The 20200-nt window shown below is 47.9% G+C and overlaps 1 protein-coding gene across 2 annotated transcripts in view; it reads left to right on the top strand.

Moving 5' to 3' along the window:
• The window catches only part of USHBP1 (USH1 protein network component harmonin binding protein 1), a 31676-nt gene extending 12331 nt beyond the window's left edge, over positions 1–19345 (top strand). Inside the window, exons 6-15 of one of the 2 annotated variants that reach the window (XM_077922069.1) lie at positions 901–993; positions 4160–4308; positions 5962–6102; positions 7657–7760; positions 9211–9319; positions 11689–11953; positions 13502–13708; positions 14462–14664; positions 16413–16547; positions 17658–19345. In XM_077922069.1, the coding sequence (XP_077778195.1) occupies positions 901–993; positions 4160–4308; positions 5962–6102; positions 7657–7760; positions 9211–9319; positions 11689–11953; positions 13502–13708; positions 14462–14664; positions 16413–16547; positions 17658–17826 (1575 nt within the window). In that variant the 3' untranslated portion in view covers positions 17827–19345. The remainder of the gene's footprint in view (positions 1–900; positions 994–4159; positions 4309–5961; positions 6103–7656; positions 7761–9210; positions 9320–11688; positions 11954–13501; positions 13709–14461; positions 14665–16412; positions 16548–17657) is intronic. The other variant, XM_028713970.2, reaches the window with a different exon arrangement.
• Positions 19346–20200: the final 855 nt, after the last annotated feature.

Here is a 20200-nt window from a genome sequence, read left to right on the forward strand (position 1 = left end):
TAATCTGTTAAAATCTGTGGAGCTCCCTCCCCTTCAGATGTCCAGGAGATAAAGAACTACACAACTTTTAGAAGACATCTGAAGGCAGCCCCATATAGGGAAGTTTTTAATGTTTGATGCTTTATTATGTTTTCATATGTGCTGGAAGCCGCCCAGAGTAACTGGGGAAAGCCAGCCAGATAGATAGGGTATTATTATTATTATTATTATTATTATTAACAACTCCCACCCTTTTCTAATTCTATTATATAGCATGCTTTTTACCTATTACCTATTAAAGCGAGATGAGCACTGCAACCCCAGAGTTGGCGATGACTGGACCTAATGGTCAGGGGTCCCTTTACCTGTTTACCTATTACATATTTCCTCTATTACAATTATTTTCATCCTTTCCCATCCGCTGCCCCCCTTTCAATAAAGAGCTCATCACATTGATCTCTTACTCTCACACTGTCTGTCAATTTTAAGAGCCATTCTTCCTGGGCTGAGAATAATAATAATAATAATAATAATAATAATAATAATAATAATTTATTACTTTACCCTGCCCAGTATTTTTCCTTCTTTTCATTTCTGCGCTGTTGCTGTGTAGGCAAATAATTTAGTCATCATTTTTGGGACATTCATCCCTTTTACACCTCGGAGAAAAGATTCAGGTTTTTTTGGGTTACCAATCTTAACATTTTCTTCATCTCATTATGTATCCTTTCCCCAAACCCCTTGTATTCCGTTCTGTTTTTTAAAAGTTCTCGCAAAAAACGTACCATCAAGTTAACCACCTCCCTGCCTCTTTAGCTTCTTCAAATTCCTCGCGATGCCGCAGAGCAATGCGAAGTGTTGGGGCGACTCAGGTAGCGCAGCGATGCGCATGGTGAGTGTTTGTCTCGTGTTTCCCTCCAGGTCAAAGATCTCCAAGGAGCCCTCTCCGAGATGGAAGCACTTCCCTATGGAGCCACCAGCCCGGTCAGGGAGAAAGAGTCCTTGGGATTGCAGGTGAGTGTTTTGGCATCCAGGAATGGCATATACAGTGGACGCTCAGGTTGTGAACGTGATCCGTGCGGGAAGCACATTCACAACCCGCAGTGCTCACAACCTGCAGCGCCACATCTGCACACGCACAGTTCGCAATTTGGCGCTTCTGCGCATGCGCAAGTGCTGAAACCTGGAAGTAACTCGTTCCAGTACTTCTGGGTTTGGCGCGGTGCGCAACCGAAAATCGTGCAACCCAAAGCGTCTGTAACCCGAGGTAAGACTGTATTGATGATCACCAACTCGGGCGGTTTAAAAGAGAAGTTCCTCGCTAGACTCTGCACCATTGCTTGGACTCGGGTGGCGCTGTGGTCAAAACCTCTGAGCCTCTTGGGCTTGCCGATTGGAAAGTCGGCGGTTCGAATCCCTGCAACGGGGTGAGCTCCCGTTTCTCTGTCCCTGCTCCTGCCAACCTAACAGTTTGAAAGCACACCGGTGCAAGTAGATAAATAGGTACCACTGTGGCAGGAAGGTAAACGGCGTTTCCATGCGCTCTGGTTTCCGTCACGGTGTCCCGTTGTGTCAGAAGCGGTTTAGTCCTGCTGGCCACATGACCCGGAAAACTAACTGCGGACAAACACCGGCTCCCTCGGCCTGAAGCGAGATGAGCGCCGCAACCCCAGAGTCGCCTTTGACTGGACTGAACCATCCAGAGGTCCTTTGCCTTACGCCACTGCTCTCTCATGAAACTAGAACTTGCAGACAACCAAAAAGATTCAGGATGCGCCGAAGAAAGGACTGGGAACTATAGTTTCCTCAAGGCGTGTTGTCAGGAGAAACCTGATCCCCTCGGAGAAATGCAGTTTCCTGAGTGGTTTAACTATCAGTCCCTCTTTCCCAGGGGAAACCTGTGAATTGTAGCTCTCTTGGCTCAAGAGGCGTCTCCTAAGAACATTCAACAAACTACAGTTCCCAGGGTTCTCTGGGGGAAGCCCTCGCCGGTTAAAGCAGTGTGATGATACTTTACAGATCAAGGGGATACAGATTCTAAGGAAATTCAGAAAATAATAATAATAATAATAATAATAATAATAATAATAATAATAATAATAATAATTTTATTTATATCCCGCCCTCCCCAGCCGAAGCCGGGCTCTGAGCAGCTAACATCAAATGCATAATAAAAGGTAAAGGTAAAGGTACCCCTGCCCGTACGGGCCAGTCTTGACAGACTCTAGGGTTGTGCGCCCATCTCACTCTATAGGCCAGGGGCCAGCGCTGTCCGGAGACACTTCCGGGTCACGTGGCCAGCGTGACATCGCTGCTCTGGCGAGCCAGAGCCGCACACGGAAACGCCGTTTACCTTCCCGCTTGTAAGCGGTCCCTATTTATCTACTTGCACCCAGGAGTGCTTTCGAACTGCTAGGTTGGCAGGCGCTGGGACCGAACAACAGGAGCGCACCCCGCTGCGGGGATTCGAACCGCCGACCTTTCGATCGGCAAGCCCTAGGTGCTGAGGCTTTAACCCACAGCGCCACCTGCGTCCCCTAAATGTATAATACACTAACATAATATCAGGCAATTAATTAAAATACATCCTCAAATCAGATCAGGATCAGAATAAAATCCAATCAGATGGCAACCTGCAGATTAGGGTTGGGGACCTTAAATACTCACCAGGCCCAACTGTTTGTGCTGAACTTATATGGGCCTGTGAGAAAAATTGGGAGGCCACTTTCATGCAAGTTCTTATGAAAGGGGAGAGGGAGTCAGACTGAACCCCGACCAAAGGCCTGGCAGAACAGCTCCGTCTTGCAGGCCCTGCGGAAAGATGTCAAGTCCCGCAGGGCCCTAGTCTCTTGGGACAGAGCGTTCCACCAGATCGGGGCCACGACCGAAAAGGCCCTGGCTCTGGTTGAAGCCAGCCTAACCTCCAAGATGTTTTTGTTTGAAGACCATAAGGTCCTCCGTGGGACATACCAGGAGAGGCGGTCCTGTAGGTACGAGGGTCCTAGGCCGTATAGGGCTTTAAAGGTCAAAACCAGCACCTTAAACCTGATCCTGTACTCCACCAGGAGCCAGTGCAGCTGGTATAGCACCGGGTGAATGTGATCTCGCAGCAAGGACCCCGTAAGGAGGCTTGCCATGGCCTTCTGCACCTGCTGGAGTTTCTGGGCAAGTCTCAAGGGCAGCCCCACATAAATTTGTAAAAAAGATGTAAATTTGTTTATGTACTCCACAACGGCTGCGAGAATACTTCTGGCCCAGAAATGGAATCAGCAGGAACTTCCTACATTGGAAGATTGGCAGATAAAGATGGTAGAATATGTGGAGATGGCAAAGCTGACAGGGAAGATTCGGAATCGGCGAGACGAACTGTTTCAGAAGGACTGGAGCAAATTTATATTTCATATGAAAGGAAACTGTAAGCATTTGAAAACGTTTGTAGGTTTGAATTGAAATGCTTTGTCATGTGAAAATAAGGAACCGATTTACACATAAGGAGGTAATTTTTATAAAAAAAGAAGATTTAAAGTAAAAAAAAGTGGTTATAGAAATGCGAGAATTTATTAAAAGATGTTTGGAAGTCAGAAAGAGGGAGGGAAGGAAGTAGATGCTCTGTCTGAGCAATGCTTTGTGTTATAGATTTGTGTCATGATATGTAATTTAAATGGGGACGCAGGTGGGGCTGTGGGTTAAACCACAGAGCCTAGGGCTTGCCGATCAGAAGGTCAGCGGTTCGAATCCCCGCGACGGGGTGAGCTCCTGTTGTTTGGTCCCTGCTCCTGCCAACCTAGCAGTTCAAAAGCACATCAAAGTGCAAGTAGATAAATAGGTACCACTCCAGCGGGAAGGTAAACAGCGTTTCCGTGCGCTGCTCTGGTTCGCCAGAAGCGGCTTAGTCATGCTGGCCACATGACCCAGAAGCTGTGCGCCGGCTCCCTCGGCCAGTAAAGCGAGATGAGCGCTGCAACCCCAGAGTCGGCCCCGACTGGACCTAATGGTCAGGGGTCCCTTTACCTTTACCTTATGTAATTAAATATGGAAATCTCAATATATATATATTTTTAAAAAGAGCAAACAGATTCTAGAGCCTCCCTTCCCTTCCTGCTGTACACATTTACTCTTTCTTTTTGAATATATATCACAAAGGGGACCCTGCCCCAAGCTGTCTTGCTTTGCCCTGCAGGACCCACTTGTGGCAGCCCCAAACTTTGCCTGCTGTTTCCGAGGCGCCCCCAGCGCCCACCCCACTTGCTGCCTGCACCCCGGGCAAGGCCCACCTCCTGAGGAGACCCCTGCAAAAGGCATGGAAGATCAAAGGCAGGAGCTGTGTGGGTAAGGGTGCCCTGACTATTCTCTCTCGCTTTCTTTTTTAAATCATTATATTTATATATATAAAAAAATTGGGAGTCAAACTTGCCAGTTTTACACTTTGTGTCAGCTTCAGCTGATGCAATATTTGGTACCGTCTCTTTGCGTCAATTTTGTGCATACAGTGGTGCCTCGCAAGATGAAATTAATCCGTTCCGTGAGTCTCTTCATCTTGCGGTTTTTTCGTCTTGCGAAGCACGGCTATTAGTGGCTTAGCGGCTATTAGTGGCTTAGTGGCAATTAACGGCTTAGCGGCTTTAAGAAAAAGTAAACAAACTCGCAAGAACTCGCAAGACGTTTCGTCTTGTGAAGCAAGCCCACAGGGAAATTCGTCTTGCGGAACGACTCAAAAAACGGAAAACCCTTTCGTCTAGCGAGTTTTTGGTCTTGCGAGGCATTCGTCTTGCGGGGCACCACTGTATAATATTCTCATTAAAGAAATCAATTTACCTGTTTCTATTGGGGACACCTGTATGAGTTGTCCCTACTAAAAAGCCTTCTGGTCTTCTGGGGAGAGTTACCTTAAATACCTTTTAAAAAAATAAAAAAAATATTGTTATAAATAATCTCCCCAAAGTCCTTCACGACGTCCACCACAAAATGAGCCAACTTCCCCCTTATTCCCTCACGAGCCAGCAAAGTTCAGCCTCCTGGGGCTCAGAGGTGAGATCAAACTGGCGGAAGCACCCTGAGCAGACGCTGCTTTCTCAGAATCGCAGGTTTGTAGAGCTGGAGGGGAAAACAAGGGTCATCTAGTCCAACCCCATGCAATGCAGGAATCTCAACATTGAGCCACAGAGTTGGCCGCAAAGCCTGCTCAGTCCTTTTGGGGCGAGAAGGACTTGTCCCCTTTTGTTTTGATTCAGATTGCTTTTTCATCATCATCATCATCATCATCATCATCATCATCATTTATTATTTATACCCTGCCCATCTGGCTGGGTTTCCCCAGCCACTCTGGGCGGCTTCCAACAAAATATTAAAATAAAGTAATGCACCAAACATTAAAAGCTTCCCTAAACAGGGCTGCCTTCAGATGTCTTCCAAAAGTCTGGTAGTTGTTATTCTCTTTGACTTCTGGTGGGAGGGCATTCCACAGGGCGGGTGCCACCACCAAGAAGGCCCTTTGCCTGGTTCCCTGTAACTTGGCTTCTCTCAGTGAGGGAACCGCCAGAAGGCCCTTGAAGCTGGACCTCAGTGTCTGGGCTGAGTGATGGATGTGGAGACGCTCTTTCAGGTCTACAGGGCTGAGGCCGTTTGGGGCTTTAAAGGTCAACACCAACACTTTGAATTGTGCTCGGAAACGTCCTGGGAGCCAATGCAGGTCTTTCAAGACAGGTGTTACGTGGTCTCGGCGGCCGCTCCCAGTCTCCAGTCTAGCTGCCTCATTCTGGATTAGTTGTAGTTTCCGGGTCACCTTCAAAGGTAGCCCCACGTAGAGCGCATTGCAGCTTTCTTCTGCGAAACCCTGAAACGTCCACCCCTCCAAGGATGCACCCCACCTTTTTCAAAGTGTTTGGCTCGATTTTCATCGGCACTCAGCGCCCGAGTTTGCCATTAGCAGGAGCTGCGGGGACAGCAGAATTGTCCTGAGCGTCTGCTCCCCCCCCCATCCAGATTCACCGAAAAGCTCCAAGGCCTCAACCAACTCCTCTCGGCGACTCTGCAGGAGTCCAAGGGTGACATGGAGGGCATCAGTTTGCTGCTGGGGCAACGGGAATCTGAGGAGACCGCCCTGCGCTTGGCTGTCCGGTGCAGGTGAGCAGGGGTATCGGCTACGGAGCATGTGCTTTTCATAATGGCTTGCGAAATCGTTATTTGTTTCGTGAAATTTGTGCACCTTTTGTGGAGTGGCTGGAGCATGGGAATGGTGGGGGGCACCGGCTGAGAGACCCCCAAGGGTAGAAAGCTCAGAGCCTGGGGAGCGGTGGCAAGTCGATGGTGAGTGGTCAGAGGTGTGGGATGTGAAACACAAGAGCAGTCAGGTACAACATTCCTAGAGTGAACATGTTTACACCTGGGGAGGAATGTTTGTCCAGCCAGTAGGTCAACTTCCTGTTTCCTTCTGGGCTGGGACAGACTTCCTCTGCATGTGACTAGAGGTGTGCGTGGCCTCACCTGTGCAGGTAACGACAAAAGCACAGGGCAGGGCAGCCATCTCTCTCTCTTTGACTACATGCATCGAAGAAGCAACATCTGCTTAGCCAAAGATGCTCTTAGCCATAGCTGTCAACGTTTCCCTTTTTTTTAAGGGAAATCCCCTTATTCTGAATAGGATTCCTCACAAGAAAAGGGAAAAGTTGACAGCTATGTCTCTTGGCTTCCAGCCAAGAGAGGACAAAGGGACTGTCTCCTTAGGAGATAGTTTCCAGGTGTATGTTACTTTTCTAAGCTAAGTCTGCCTTCTGGAATCCAATTGTGAACAGAATGTGAGTAAGTAAACTCTTTTTCTACTTTTATAGAAGACTGTGTCGTGTCTTATCTTTTATGAGGGAATAAGGGAAAAATACCAGAACAGTTATTATTTAGCGAGACTGAGCAAACGCATACGCTGCGAGTTTAAAAAGGGGAATGTTACTCTGCTAATTTGTGAACTTGTTAACACAAGTTGGAAAGGCTATAATCTGACAATATATCCTCTCCTGCATCCCTGAACATTCCCACAAGAGGGAGAAGATTGGGAAGACGAGGTGTCAGAAACTGAAGGGCGGGGGGAGTCTGTGGCAGAGAGCAGTCCAGAATCAGAGGCAGAAGCTGAAGGAGGGGAGGAGGCGTTTGTGGCTATAAGCCATTAATAAGCCTTATTCTTCGTGAATTTGTCCAGTCCTCTTTTAATGGCAAGCTGGTGGCCACTATTGAAGAGGAGGAACGTCACACAGATGTCTCCCCCTCCTGCTGCAACAAGCTCCCCTCCCTGCTAATCTCCCAGAACCAGAAGAGACATGAAAAGGGCGGAGGAGAGGTTGGCTTCACGCAGGCACAGTCTCCAATTGCTTGGGGAAACCCCCAGAAAGCAGCGAGCTTAGATGGTTTTGGGGAGGTGGGGACTTTCAGCAACTGATCCATGGGGTAAGGCTTTCTGAGAAAAACCTCCTGAGCAGACCTTGTTTCCTCTAATAAAGAGCTGACTTCAATTTATTGCTGGAGCGCTCCTGACAGTGCCTCTCTCTGGTCAAGGAAGACCCACAAAAACCCTTAAAGCAGTTTGCAGAAAAGGTAGCACCAAGAAAAGACCAAATATCGGAATTTTCCAAGTTGCTTGGGTGCTTTGCAGATTAATGCAAGGATCTTTGCATTTCCTGGATTTCTTAGTGAACGCTGCTTGGAGGCCTACGAGGTGCTGCTATCCTTGACAGCAACAAAACTGCACCCCAAAACAGAGGAAGGAGGAGAGGAGGGAAGCCTGTGCCATGCAGGTGAGTCACCGTGGAGGTTTTTGATGTTCTCTTTCAAAAATTTACAAACTTAATAAAAGGTAAAGGGACCCCTGACCATTAGGTCCAGTCGTGGCCGATTCGGGTTGCGGCGCTCATCTCGCTTTATTGGCCAAGGGAGCCAGTACAGCTTCCGGGTCATGTGGCCAGCATGACTAAGCCGCTTCTGGCGAACCAGAGCAGCGCACGGAAACGCCGTTTACCTTCCCACCAGAGCGGTACCTAATTATCTACTTGCACTTTGACGTGCTTTCGAACTGCTAGGTTGGCAGGAGCAAACGGAGCTCACCCCATCGCGGGGATTCAAACCGCTGACCTTCTGATCGGCAAGTCCTAGGCTCTGGTTTAACCCACAGCGCCACCCGTGTCCCTTTAAACTTAATACACAATACTATTTTCCAATTAATACCCATTTATCATTTGACTTCCCCTCGCCCCTCTCCATGGTTTCCCCATATTTTCTAATATTGCCTCATCTTATAATTATGCTATGCCCTATCCTTTCCACTTGTTCCCAGATATTTCTTTCTCCTGTTCTTCATTCAAATCCTACTTGCATTTTTACACGTGTGCAATAAACTTATTCTACAAAAGGGTCCCAATCCTTCTTAAAAACTGTCTCTTCTGGACCTCTAATTTTCATGGTTAAATTTGCATATTCGGCATATTCCATCAATTTTAACGGCCACTCTTTTTTTTTGTTGGTAACACCTCATATCACCATTTCTGCAGACCCTACAAGGGTCCCTATTTTCCAAGGACATCCCTGATTTAGAGAAGCCGTCCTGGTTTCTGATTTGATCCTGGAATGTCCCACTTTTCCTGTTTTCATTGGAGAAATGTTGGAGGGTATGGAGTTATCCAACCCCTGAGCCATCTGAAGGCAATCCTGTACAGGAAAGTTTAACTTTATTTATTTTTAATGTTTTCTTATGTTTTTATATATGTTGGAAGCTGCCCAGAGCAGCTGGGGCAACCCAGTCAGATGAGTGGGGTATAAATAGCAAAATTATCATTATGGAATGGGATGTCCCTATTTTCATTGGATAAATGTTGGTGGGCACCCTGTTTTCAATGTTCTCACCTTACCTGCACATGTGGCCATTGTGTGTTGACGGAAGAGGTACCATACCACTGTAAGCTGTCATGCCTTTCCCCCCGCCCCCCCAAGTCCTGAGAACTGTAGTGAATTAATGGCACAGAGTGTTGTTAGGAGACCCCTCCTCACAGAGCTACAGTTACCGCCGCTCCCTGCAAACAGGGATTGACAGTTAAACCCCCATGCAGAACAATGAGGACTGGAAACTGGTGCAAGCCAAGGCAGCTTCCGGTGTCCAGAAACATCCGCTTCCTGGCTCTCTAACGAATTTTTGGAGGGCAGCTGTCGATGTAAAACGCTTAACCCTCTTTCTGCACTTCCTCCCTATCGCAGGGCGGTTGTTGGAGGTGAAATCGGCAGTGTTGGGCGAAGCCTATCGGTCTCTGCGACGTTGCGGAAAGGACGTCTCTGGGGGGCCTGGTCTCAGCTGCTTAGATCAGAGGTGAGGAAAAGGGAGCTCAGATAATCAGCCTTGCAGGATCTGCATGGGATGGTGAGGAAGGAGAATGAGCTGTGAGGCCAATCATTATTATTTATTAAATTTGATGAAACTTGGTCCTCCTTCTTTCCGTACATAAGGGAAATAGATAACAAATTTCCCCCATAAATTTCCAGGCCCTTGGTCATCTTGGACACCTTCCAGCTTGTCAACATCCTTCTTAAATTGTGGTGCCCAGAACTGGACAGAGTATTCAAGATGTGGTCTGACCGAGGCAGAACAGAGTGGGACTATGACTTCCCTTGATCTGGACACTAGACTTCTGTGGATGCAGCCTAGAATGTTGTTCTTGTTGTTGAGTTGTTTAGTTGTGTCCGCCTCTTCGTGACCCCCTGGACCAGAGCAGGCCAGGCACAACTTTATCAACAACTTCAGATATGCAGATGACACAACTTGGATGGCAGAAAGTGAGGAGGAATTAAAGAACCTTTTAATGAGGGTGAAAGAGGAGAGCGCAAAATATGGTCTGAAGCTCAACATCAAAAAAGCGGAGATCATGGCCACTGGTCCCATCACCTCCTGGCAAATAGAAGGGGAAGAAATGAAGGCAGTGAGAGATTTTACTTTCTTGGGCTCCATGATCACTGCAGATGGTGACAGCAGTCACGAAATTAAAAGACGCCTGCTCCTTGGGAGAAAGGCGATGGCAAACCTGGACAGCATCTTAAAAGAGTCATGTCTGACTCTTCGTGACCCCCTGGACCAGAGCACGCCAGGCACTCCTGTCTTCCACTGCCTCCCGCAGTTTGGTCAAACTCATGCTGGTAGCTTCGAGAACACTGTTCCACCATCTCGTCCTCTGTCCTCCCCTTCTCCTTGTGCCCTCCATCTTTCCCAACATCAGGGTCTTTTCCAGGGAATCTTCTCTTCTCATGAAGTGGCCAAAGTCTTGGAGCCTCAGCTTCAGGATCTGTCCTTCCAGTGAGCACTCAGGGCTGATTTCCTTCAGAATGGATAGGTTTGATCTTCTTGCAGTCCATGGGACTCTCAAGAGTCTCCTCCAGCACCAGAATTCAAAAGCATCCATTCTTCGGCAATCAGCCTTCTTTATGGTCCAGCTCTCACTTCCATACATCACTACTGGGAAAACCATAGCTTTTACTATACGGACCTTTGTTGGCAAGGTGATGTCTCTACTTTTTAAGATGCTGTCTAGGTTTGTCATTGCTTTCCTCCCAAGAACCAGGCGTCTCTTAATTTTGTGGCTGCTGTCACCATGGCAGCCTAGAATAGTGTTCTAGGTTGGCAGCCTAGAATAGTGTTAGCTTTTTATTTTTGCTGTTGCATCACCCTGTTGACTCATGTTCAGCTCGAACCCATGGCTTCAAGCTGCGAGGAAGGAGAGTCCAACTGTGGATTCTCCTTCCAGCGGTTCTCAACCAGGTGTTGTTGGACTACAACTCCCATCATCCCTGAGCTCTGGCCTTGCTAGCTAGGGATGATGGGAGTTGTACTCCAACAACATCTGGGGACCCACAGCTTGAGAACGGCTTAAACAGAGGTTGGATGGAACCAGGGAACCAGGCAGAGGGCCTTCTCGGTGGTGGCACCCGCCCTGTGGAACGCCCTCCCACCAGATGTCAAAGAGAAAAATAACTACCAAACTTTTAGAAGACATCTGAAGACAGCTCTGTTTAGGGAAGCTTTTAATGTTTAATAGGTTATTGTATTTTAGTGTTCTGTTGGAAGCTGCCCAGAGTGGCTGGGGAAACCCAGCCAGACGGGCAGGGTATAAATAATAAATTATTATTATTATATTATTATTATTATTATTATTATTATCTGTCCGGGATGCTTTAGCTGAGATTCCTGCACTGCAGGGTCTATTCCAACTCTACAATTCGATGATGCAGAATCTGACATTTGTCCTGGCTGAAATTCATTTTGTTAGCTTGCATGTAGTTCTCCAATCTGTGGAAGCCATCTTGAATTCTGATTCTGTCTTCTGTGGCACTGAGAGTCCTGGGCTCACTATGAAATTGTCTGGGGCTGATGAGAGTTATAGTTTGAAACATCGCGCCAGGTCGTGGGAACCTGATTCTCTCTGTTATGTACTGAAGTTCTCACCCTGGGCCAGCAGGGGGATACTGTAGATAGTTATGCAAATGAAGGATCGAAAGTGACGTTCAGTGATTGGATAGTTTTAGAAAGTTGCAACAGTTACGTTCTTCTGGAGCTCTATATAAGGAGGCTGACTGAGCTCCTCAGTTCAGTTCTGTTCTGGCATCTGAATAAAGAAGAGCTGTTTGAAGAATCGCTGTGTCGTCTGACATGTTCACCCACAACTTAACACTCTCCCCCTTTCCATTCAGGCTCTCAGAGCTGCGCCGTTCGGAAGAGGGCGACAGGAAGCTGTTGCGGGATTACATCCGGCGCCTGAGAGAGGAGCAGGCCTCCTTGAAGCTCCCGCCCTGCCGGCCACCTCCTGGGCCCGATTCTGCCGCAGCCAGAATCAGCTCCCGAATCGGGACCAAGGTGGCCGCTGTCCAAAAAGCCTTGTGGGAGACGCTTCCCTCCGAGGCAGCTCAACCCAGGATGGAGAAGACACGTTTGCTGCAGGAGTTGCAGGAGGCGAGGGTGAGCGATGGGAGATTGGATTCTCTTGTGCAAAATAGCCCGCAATAAGTTTCTGGTCCTTAGTGATTTTTTTATCCCATTAACCCATTGTGTCTCAGCCGAATCTGATAATATTTTCAGCCTTTCCCCAAAGTCCAAAGCGAAGCAGATCCTGGAGGATTCAAGACAAGATCCATCAACGTGGGGCAACTGAGTAGACACAGCCCCTCCATTCTGCTCCCTTTTGTGCAGACATAGTCAAACTCGGCCTTCCAGATGTTTTGAGACTACAATTCCCATCATCCCTGACCACCGGTCCTGTTAGAAAGGGATGATGGGAGTTGTAGTCCCAAAACAGCTGGAGGGCCGAGTTTGCCTATGCCTGCTTTTGTAACTTTGCATGCCAATTCAAGCATCTGGGCTTGACGAGGCAGATGCATTGGAGTGGGGTTGGGCTGGATGACCCTCGGGGTCCCTTCCAGTTCCCCAGCTCAATAATTCTATGGCCCTCCAAACAACACCACCACAAACTGGCTTATAAGTATGAAACCAAATTTACTAGAATAATAACTAGAATAGAGATAGACTTGTAACCGTTCAAGCAACAGACATACTAAGGTGCCATGTGCAAAACAATGCCTGGAGATACTGTAAACATGGAGTGGATAAATGTACAACTGTATCTTAACAAGTATTTCTCTGAAAGTCACAAGATATGGAATCCATTAAGAGTGCACATTTTGTGACTTTCAGAGATTCGTAAGTTTTCTGCTGATGTGATTTCATATATTTCATATTATATAAAGTGTGTATACAGTGGTAGCTCGGGATGTGAACGGGATCCATTCCAGAGCCCTGTTCGTATCCTGAACAGAACGTAAGATACGACTGTGCGTCTCTGTGCATGCGCGGGTTGCGTTTTGCCGCTTCTGCGCATGCGCATGACCTCATTTTGACCGTCTGCCCATGCGCGAGCGGAGAAACCCAGAAGTAACACGCTCCGCTACTTCTGGGTCGCCGCGGAGCGCAACCCGAAAATACTTATCCTGAAGCGTATTTATCTCGAGGTATGACTGTATTGGGACGCGGGTGGCACTGTGGGTTAAACCACAGAGCCTAGGACTTGCCGATCAGAAGGTCGGCGGTTCAAATCCCCGCGACAGGGTGAGCTCCCGTTGCTCGGTCCCTGCTCCTGCCAACCTAGCAGTTCGAAAGCACGTCAAAGTGCAAGTAGATAAATAGGTACCACTCCGGTGGGAAGGTAAACGGCATTTCTGTGCGCTGCTCTGCTTTGCCAGAAGCGGCTTAGTCCTGCTGGCCACATGACCCGGAAGCTGTACGCCGGCTCCCTCGGCCAATAAAGCGAGATGAGCGCCGCAACCCCAGAGTCGGCCACGACTGGACCTAACGGTCAGGGGTCCCTTTACCTTTTTATGACTGCATTGATATCGTATCATTGTATTTGGTCATCGTGTTGCCTTGGATATTACTATTGTTTGCAACACAGGGGTTAAATTGTTTAGTTCACTAATCCTGCCAGTTCACGACAGCTCCCAGTTCTGATCTCAGGAGGCCTTGGGCGACCTCAACACCCGGTTGCACCTGACGGAGAAGGAGAAGCAGAGACTGGCGCTGCAGATGTACACTTTTCGGGCTCAGGAAGCCGCCTGCCTGCTGATGGCCCGGATCCTGCAAGGGGAGCGCGATGAGCTTCGTGGGCAGCAAACGGCGTCGACAGGAAGCAGCAGCAGCAGCAGCGGAGAGGACTCCTCGGAGGTAAGGCTCACAACCGATCGGTAGATTGTGCTTATTTTTTCCCTTTTGGGCAAAAATAAGGATTCCCCAAAAGGCAAGAGAGATCTTTTTATACGCTACGGTCCCAGCAAGAGTTCTCAGTGGGGCAAGTTGGAAGAGTGACAAAGTTGCCCCCCCCCCCGGCGATTCCCAAGCTTTCCCCAAGCCGTCGGGGTAAGGGGGAGAGCTGTGCTTGGCCTTCCCCCCTCCTCCCTTCGTTTTGACATCTCGGGGGAGGCTTGAGAGTCAGGGGGGGGGGCAGGCAGCACGCCATTGCTCCCCCATGCTCCTGGAGGGCAGGATGTGGCTTCCTTTAACGGGGGGGGGGGGGGGAGAAGCCTCCCCCTCCCTCCCTGCTTGACATTCCCTTTGGAACTGTAAGAGCATCACCTCCATTGCCATATTGCGGAAACGGGGGAAGAGGGGGCTGAGGGGAAAATGTCCGGGAATCCCAAAGTCTAAACTCAGAGACTCTGACTTATGTCTCGCAGGTACCACTGTGTTATGCATTTCTGAATTTCATATTACCTTTAATTGTCCTTAACTAATAATTCTCCTCATTATCTTTCTTGCAATATTTCAAATAATTCACCTTACGAAACTTCTTGCATAAGAAGCGTAATCGGTTCATCACAATTGCTTTTCAAATAGTCCGTAAATTTACTCCAGCCTTCTGAGGATCTCTGGTCCCGCAGGTTTCGAATCCTTCCTGTTAATTTAACTAATTCTGCATAGTCCATCAGTTTCGTCCTCAAAGAATGGAAGACGAAAGTGGGCGCTCCTTTTCATTCCTGTTTCCTCTCTGTGGCGGTGCAGGACTTAGCCCCCACCTACACTTCCAAGAGGAACGCTTTCCGGTCGTCTGACGATGGTGGAGTAGAGCAATCCGGCGAGGAAGGGAAGATGGAGGCGTTGAGGCTTCTTAACACTCTTAGGCGGTGAGTGCGATTCAGCTCACCGCTTGCACTTCCCCGGTTTTGAGGGTCCACAAAGCGCTTATTCCTTTGTGGTGGGCGTGCAAAGCAGCTAAAGGCTTTTTGCGGAAAAGGAATGCTTAAAAGGACGTTCCCCCCTGCCAAAAAGAGCAGAAGCGTTCCTTTTAGGAATCATTGAGTCAGATGTATCAAAGAATCAAAAGAATTTATTTTTGTATGCAACTACATGGGTGGCGCTGTGGGTTAAACCACAGAGCCTAGGACTTGCCGATCAGAAGGTCGGCGGTTCGAATCCCTGCGATGGGGTGAGCTCCCGTTGCTCAGTCCCAGCTCCTGCCAACCTAGCAGTTCGAAAGCACCTCAAAGTGCAAGTAGATAAATAGGTACAGCTCCGGCGGGAAGGTAAACGGCGTTTCCGTGCGCTGCTCTGGTTCGCCAGAAGCGGCTTAGTCATGCTGGCCACAGGACCCGGAAGCTGTACGCCGGCTCCCTTGGCCAGTAAAGTGAGATGAGCACCGCAACCCCGGAGTCGGCCACGAATGGACCTAATGGTCACGGGTGCCTTTACCTTAAAGGTAAAGGTAAAGGTACCCCTGCCCGTACAGGCCAGTCTTGACAGACTCTAGGGTTGTGCGCCCATCTCACTCAAGAGGCCGGGGTCAGGGCTGTCCGGAGACACTTCCGGGTCACGTGGCCAGCGTGACAAGCTGCATCTGGCGAACCAGAGCAGCACACGGAAACGCCGTTTTCCTTCCCGCTGGAGTGGTACCTATTTATCTACTTGCACTTTGATGTGCTTTCGAACTGCTAGGTTGGCAGGCGCTGGGACCGAGCAACGGGAGCGCACCCCGCCGCGGGGATTCGAACCGCCGACCTTTCGATCCTAGACGCTGAGGCTTTAACCCACAGCGCCACCCGCATCTTATAGGCTGGGAAGTCAGCGAGTCTAACCAGTAGAATGAGAGCTCAAGAGGAAACTGTGTTCAAAGAGGATTGTGATCAATAATGCGTGAATAAATATATAATAATAAATGTATTGTAGGCAAAAAGGTGCCTAGTCCTCTGTGAGGGCACCGCAGCTGTCTCGGTGGAAATTGGGGGGGGGGGGGGTAGGAGTCCCTCTGCCCAAATTGCCCAGCCTCACTGTCCATCATCATCATCATCATCATCATCATCATCATCATCATCATCATCAATAGAATTGTAAAATTGGAAGGGACCACGAGGGTCATCTAGTCCAACCCCCTGCAATGCAAGAATCACTTTCCCAATGTGAAACTCGAACCCACAACCCTGAAATTAAGAGTCTCACACTCTGCTAACTGAGCTATCCCAGTTATTATTAGAACCATCGAATCATCAAGTTGGAAGGGACCCCAATGGTCTAACCTGCTGCAATGCAGGGATCTCAGCTAAAGCATCGATAATTATTAATAATTATTAATTAATAATAGTATTATTATTAATTAAATTTGCGTACTGCCCGCCACCTGTAGATCTCAGGGCATTTTGGAGCATAACAATAAGAGAGAGAGAAATACCAAATACATAATGAAAGCAATAACGAAGCAAACCAATAACTCCCCCTCCCACTGAGTGCCAACCCACTGAAACCTCTGGGTCTACTCTGAGCCAGGCATGGTGGGTTTACAACCCCAGATTCTCCTGCTATTACGGGCATCAATCTCCCGCCGGCCTGCTCCGGTTGCAGAGAGCAGCAGGTACAAAATTCCCTCTATGTTCTCCTCTAGTGTAAACGGCAGGATCGGGGAGCTCAAAGACCGGATCAGCTCCCTCCTGGCTGAGCTGGAAGAGAGAAGCCAGGACAGCAGAGCCCAGGAGGCGCAGCAGATGGAGCTCACGAGGGACTTTTTCAAAGCACACAGGTAAGTTTGGAGTGGGGGGGTCCCCTCTCCCCGAAAAGGCCTCTCAACCCCGAGAGACCCCTGCCCCCCCTTATCTGGTCTGAGCTAGCCAGCAGCTGCTCTGAGGTCCCCACAAAAGGTAACCAGCCCTCTATTCAGAATCACTGAGGACTGGAATCTTGCTTTGTCTGAAAGGGAAAGACCTGCTTTGAATGCAGAAGGTCAATCATTGGAGGGGATGTTGCCTTGCCCGAAACCCAGGGCAGCCACTGCCAGCCAGTGTTGGCAAAACTGAGGTATAGAGACTCAAAAGGTCCGGCTCAGGAGAAGGCAGCTTCCTCTAGACTAGACTAGAAACTGGCTTGCTTTTTTTCCTGGTAAAGGTTGCAGCTTAGCTGCGGGACACCTGGTTTGCTTGCAGAAGGTCCCAGGTGGGGACGGGGAGAGAGCTCGTGCTGCCGGCCAGTGCGGACCATGCTGAGCTAAACACTGAGGTCCAGCGCCGAGGGCCTTCTGGCAGTTCCCTCGCTGCGAGAAGCAAAGCTACAGGGAACCAGGCAGAGGGCCTTCTCGGTGGTGGCTCCCGCCCTGTGGAACACCCTCCCTCCAGATGTCAAAGAGATAAACAACTACCTGACATTTAGAAGACATCTGAAGGCAGCCCTGTTTAGGGAAGCTTTTAATGTGTGTCATTTTGATGTACCGTATTTTTCGCTCTATAAGACGCACCAGACCACAAGACGCACCTAGTTTTCGGAGGAGGAAAACAAGGAAAAAAATATTCTGAATCCCAGAAGCCAGAACAGCAAGAGGGATCTCTGCGCGGCGAAAGCAGCAATCCCTCTTGCTGTTCTGGCTTCTGGGATAGCTGCGCAGCCTGCATTCGCTCCATAAGACGCACACACATTTCCCCTTACTTTTTAGGAGGGAAAAAGTGAGTCTTACAGAGCAAAAAATACGGTATTTTTAATCTTTGTTGGAAGCTGCCCAGAGTGGCTGGGGAGGCACAGCCAGATGGGTGGGGTACAAATAAATTATTATTATTATTATTATTATTATTATTATTATTATTATTATTAAATGCCATCCCGTCTGGCTCCACCGTTTTCTCCTTTCCCCCTTCCCCTCCAGCGCCCTCGTCCTCGCTTACCAGAACGGCCGGAAGAAGCAGGAAGCCCAGTTGCACCAGCTGGAGACGCAGATCAGTCTGATGGGTCAACGCCAGGCTGGGCAGTTGCAGTCGCTGGTGCGAACCCTCCGCGGTTTGGAGGGCAGAGCGGGCAGCCCAGCCTCCACTTAGCACAAGCCTTGCTCAGGAAGGGAGGGCAGAAAGCTCCCTGTCCTGTTGGGAGAGGAGGGCGAGAGGGCAGCTAAACACGTCCCTATTTCCATTGGAGAAATGTTGGAGGGTCTGGAGTTATGTGTCCCCCGAGCCAAGGAGATAAGTCACTAGACAACTGCCTCTCCTGGTCTGCCCCACAGAGGACCTTAAGGTCCATGAATAACCATCGTTTAGAGCAGTGTTCCCCAACCTTGGGTCTCCAGCTGTTTTCGGACTACAATTCCCATCATCCTTGACCACTGGTCTTGCTAGCGAGGGATGATGGGAGTTGTAGTCCAAAAACAGCTGGAGACCCAAGGTTGGGGAACACTGGTTTAGAGGTCCCGGGCCCTAGGGAAGTCAGACTATCCTCTGCCAGGGCCAGGGCCTTCTCAGTGATGGCTCCAACCTGGTGGAATGCTCTGTCCCAGGAGACCAGGGCCCTGCAGGATTACAGGGCCTCCTTCCGTCGGGCCTGTAAGACAGAGCTATTCCACCTGGCCTTTAATTTGAATTCAGCCTGATCTTTTATTTCCCTTCTCTCCCCTTCCCCTTTTATGAAGATCACCCGCTCTGAGACCCCACAGCTAATTCTCCCCTGGCCTCCTCGCTGGCCCAAGTAGGACCAATTCAGCCAGCTAGCCCTGGGGATTATCTAATTGATTTTTTATTTTTATTGTTATTCATGTTTTTATACTGTATTTTATGCTGCTTTTAGAATTAAGTATTTTAAAGTGTTTTAAATTTGTTATTAGCTGCCCTGAGCCCGGTTTTTGAACCGGGAAGAGTGGGGTATAAATAAATTATTATTATTATTATTATTATTATTATTATTATTATTATTATTATTATTAACATCTGAAAGGACACAGGTATAGCAAGAGAAGATCAGAAAATATTCCTCTATGCCACAGGAGCGGCAAAGATCCTAATTGCTAAAAACTGGAAAAAAGAAACTGTGCCAACAAAAAAGGAATGGCAAGACAAACTGTTGGAGTCTATTGAACTGGCTAGATTAACAGAGGCAATGAGAGATCACACTTGACAAGAGTTTCAAAAAGCATGGGGAAAGTGCAGAGAATACTTCACAAAACAGGGCCCTAAAATACATACCTGGACTTGTTTAATGTCTGTAGGAGACTTTGTGACTATTTAAGTTATAATTAGAAAAATCGTAATCATTATTTTTAAAGGAAACAGTTTATAAGAAGTAAACAAGGAGGCCAGATACTGGATAAAGGAAGTCTTTTATTTCGTTCTTTGTATTGTTGTATGTTATGATCACTGTATGTTATGTTTCCGTTTAATGAGAGTGGATTGTGTATTGGGGGTATTATGTTATGTTGAAAATAAAATTCCAATAAAAATTATTAAATAAAAATAGAAGACATCTGAAGGCAGCCTTGGATAGGGAAGTTTTTAAAGTTTAATGTTCTGTTTAAATTTCTGTTGGAAGCCACCCAGAGTGGTTGGGGCAACCCTGATGGGCAGGGTATAAATAATAACATTATTATTATTACTATTACTATTATTATTACTATTGTTGTTGTTGTTGTTATTGATGTCCCTATTTTAATCAGATAAATGTTGGAGGGTATGACTTTACTACCAATGTTCCCCTTGTTTCCTGACGTAAATGGAAGCCTGGCATACAGTGGTACCTTGGTTCTCAAACTTAATCCGTTGCAGAAGTCCGTTCCAAAACCATGCCGCACTTTCCCAAGAAAGCAATGCAAAACAGATTAATCAATTCCAGGCTTTAAAAAACACACCCCTAAAACAGCAATTTAACATGAATTTTACTATCTAACAAGACCATTGATCCATAAAAGCAACCATCAATGTACTGCACTATAAAATAAAGAAGGCAGTATTGTAGATGATAAAAATTAAAGTTCATTTTTTCTTCTTACCTGCACTGATGATAGTCATGGTTTGGATGGGGGGCTTTTATCCATTTCCGCAGTGACACAATCAATCAATCAATCAATCAATCAATCAGTAGGGTTGCACACAGTCACAAAAACAAATTAACCAAAAAAGCCTCAAAAACTAAAACGCTAAATAAACAGCAAAAACAAAGCGCCAAACTTACTCCGTTCTGGAAGTCCGTTTGATTTTTGAAATGTTCGAAAACCAAGCCGCAACTTCTGATTGGTGCAGGCGCCCCGGAAACAATAGCCGACAGCCGCATCGGATGTTTGGCTTCCGAAAAACGTTCGAAAACCGGAACACTTACTTCAGAGTTTTTGGCGTTTGGGAATCAAGGCATTTGAGAACCAAGGCACCACTGTATAAGCCAGGCACCCCCAAACTCGGCCCTCCAGATGTTCTGGGACTACAATCCCCATCA

This window comes from Podarcis muralis, chromosome 18 (genome assembly GCF_964188315.1).
Source record: "Podarcis muralis chromosome 18, rPodMur119.hap1.1, whole genome shotgun sequence".
Lineage (NCBI taxonomy): Eukaryota > Metazoa > Chordata > Lepidosauria > Squamata > Lacertidae > Podarcis > Podarcis muralis.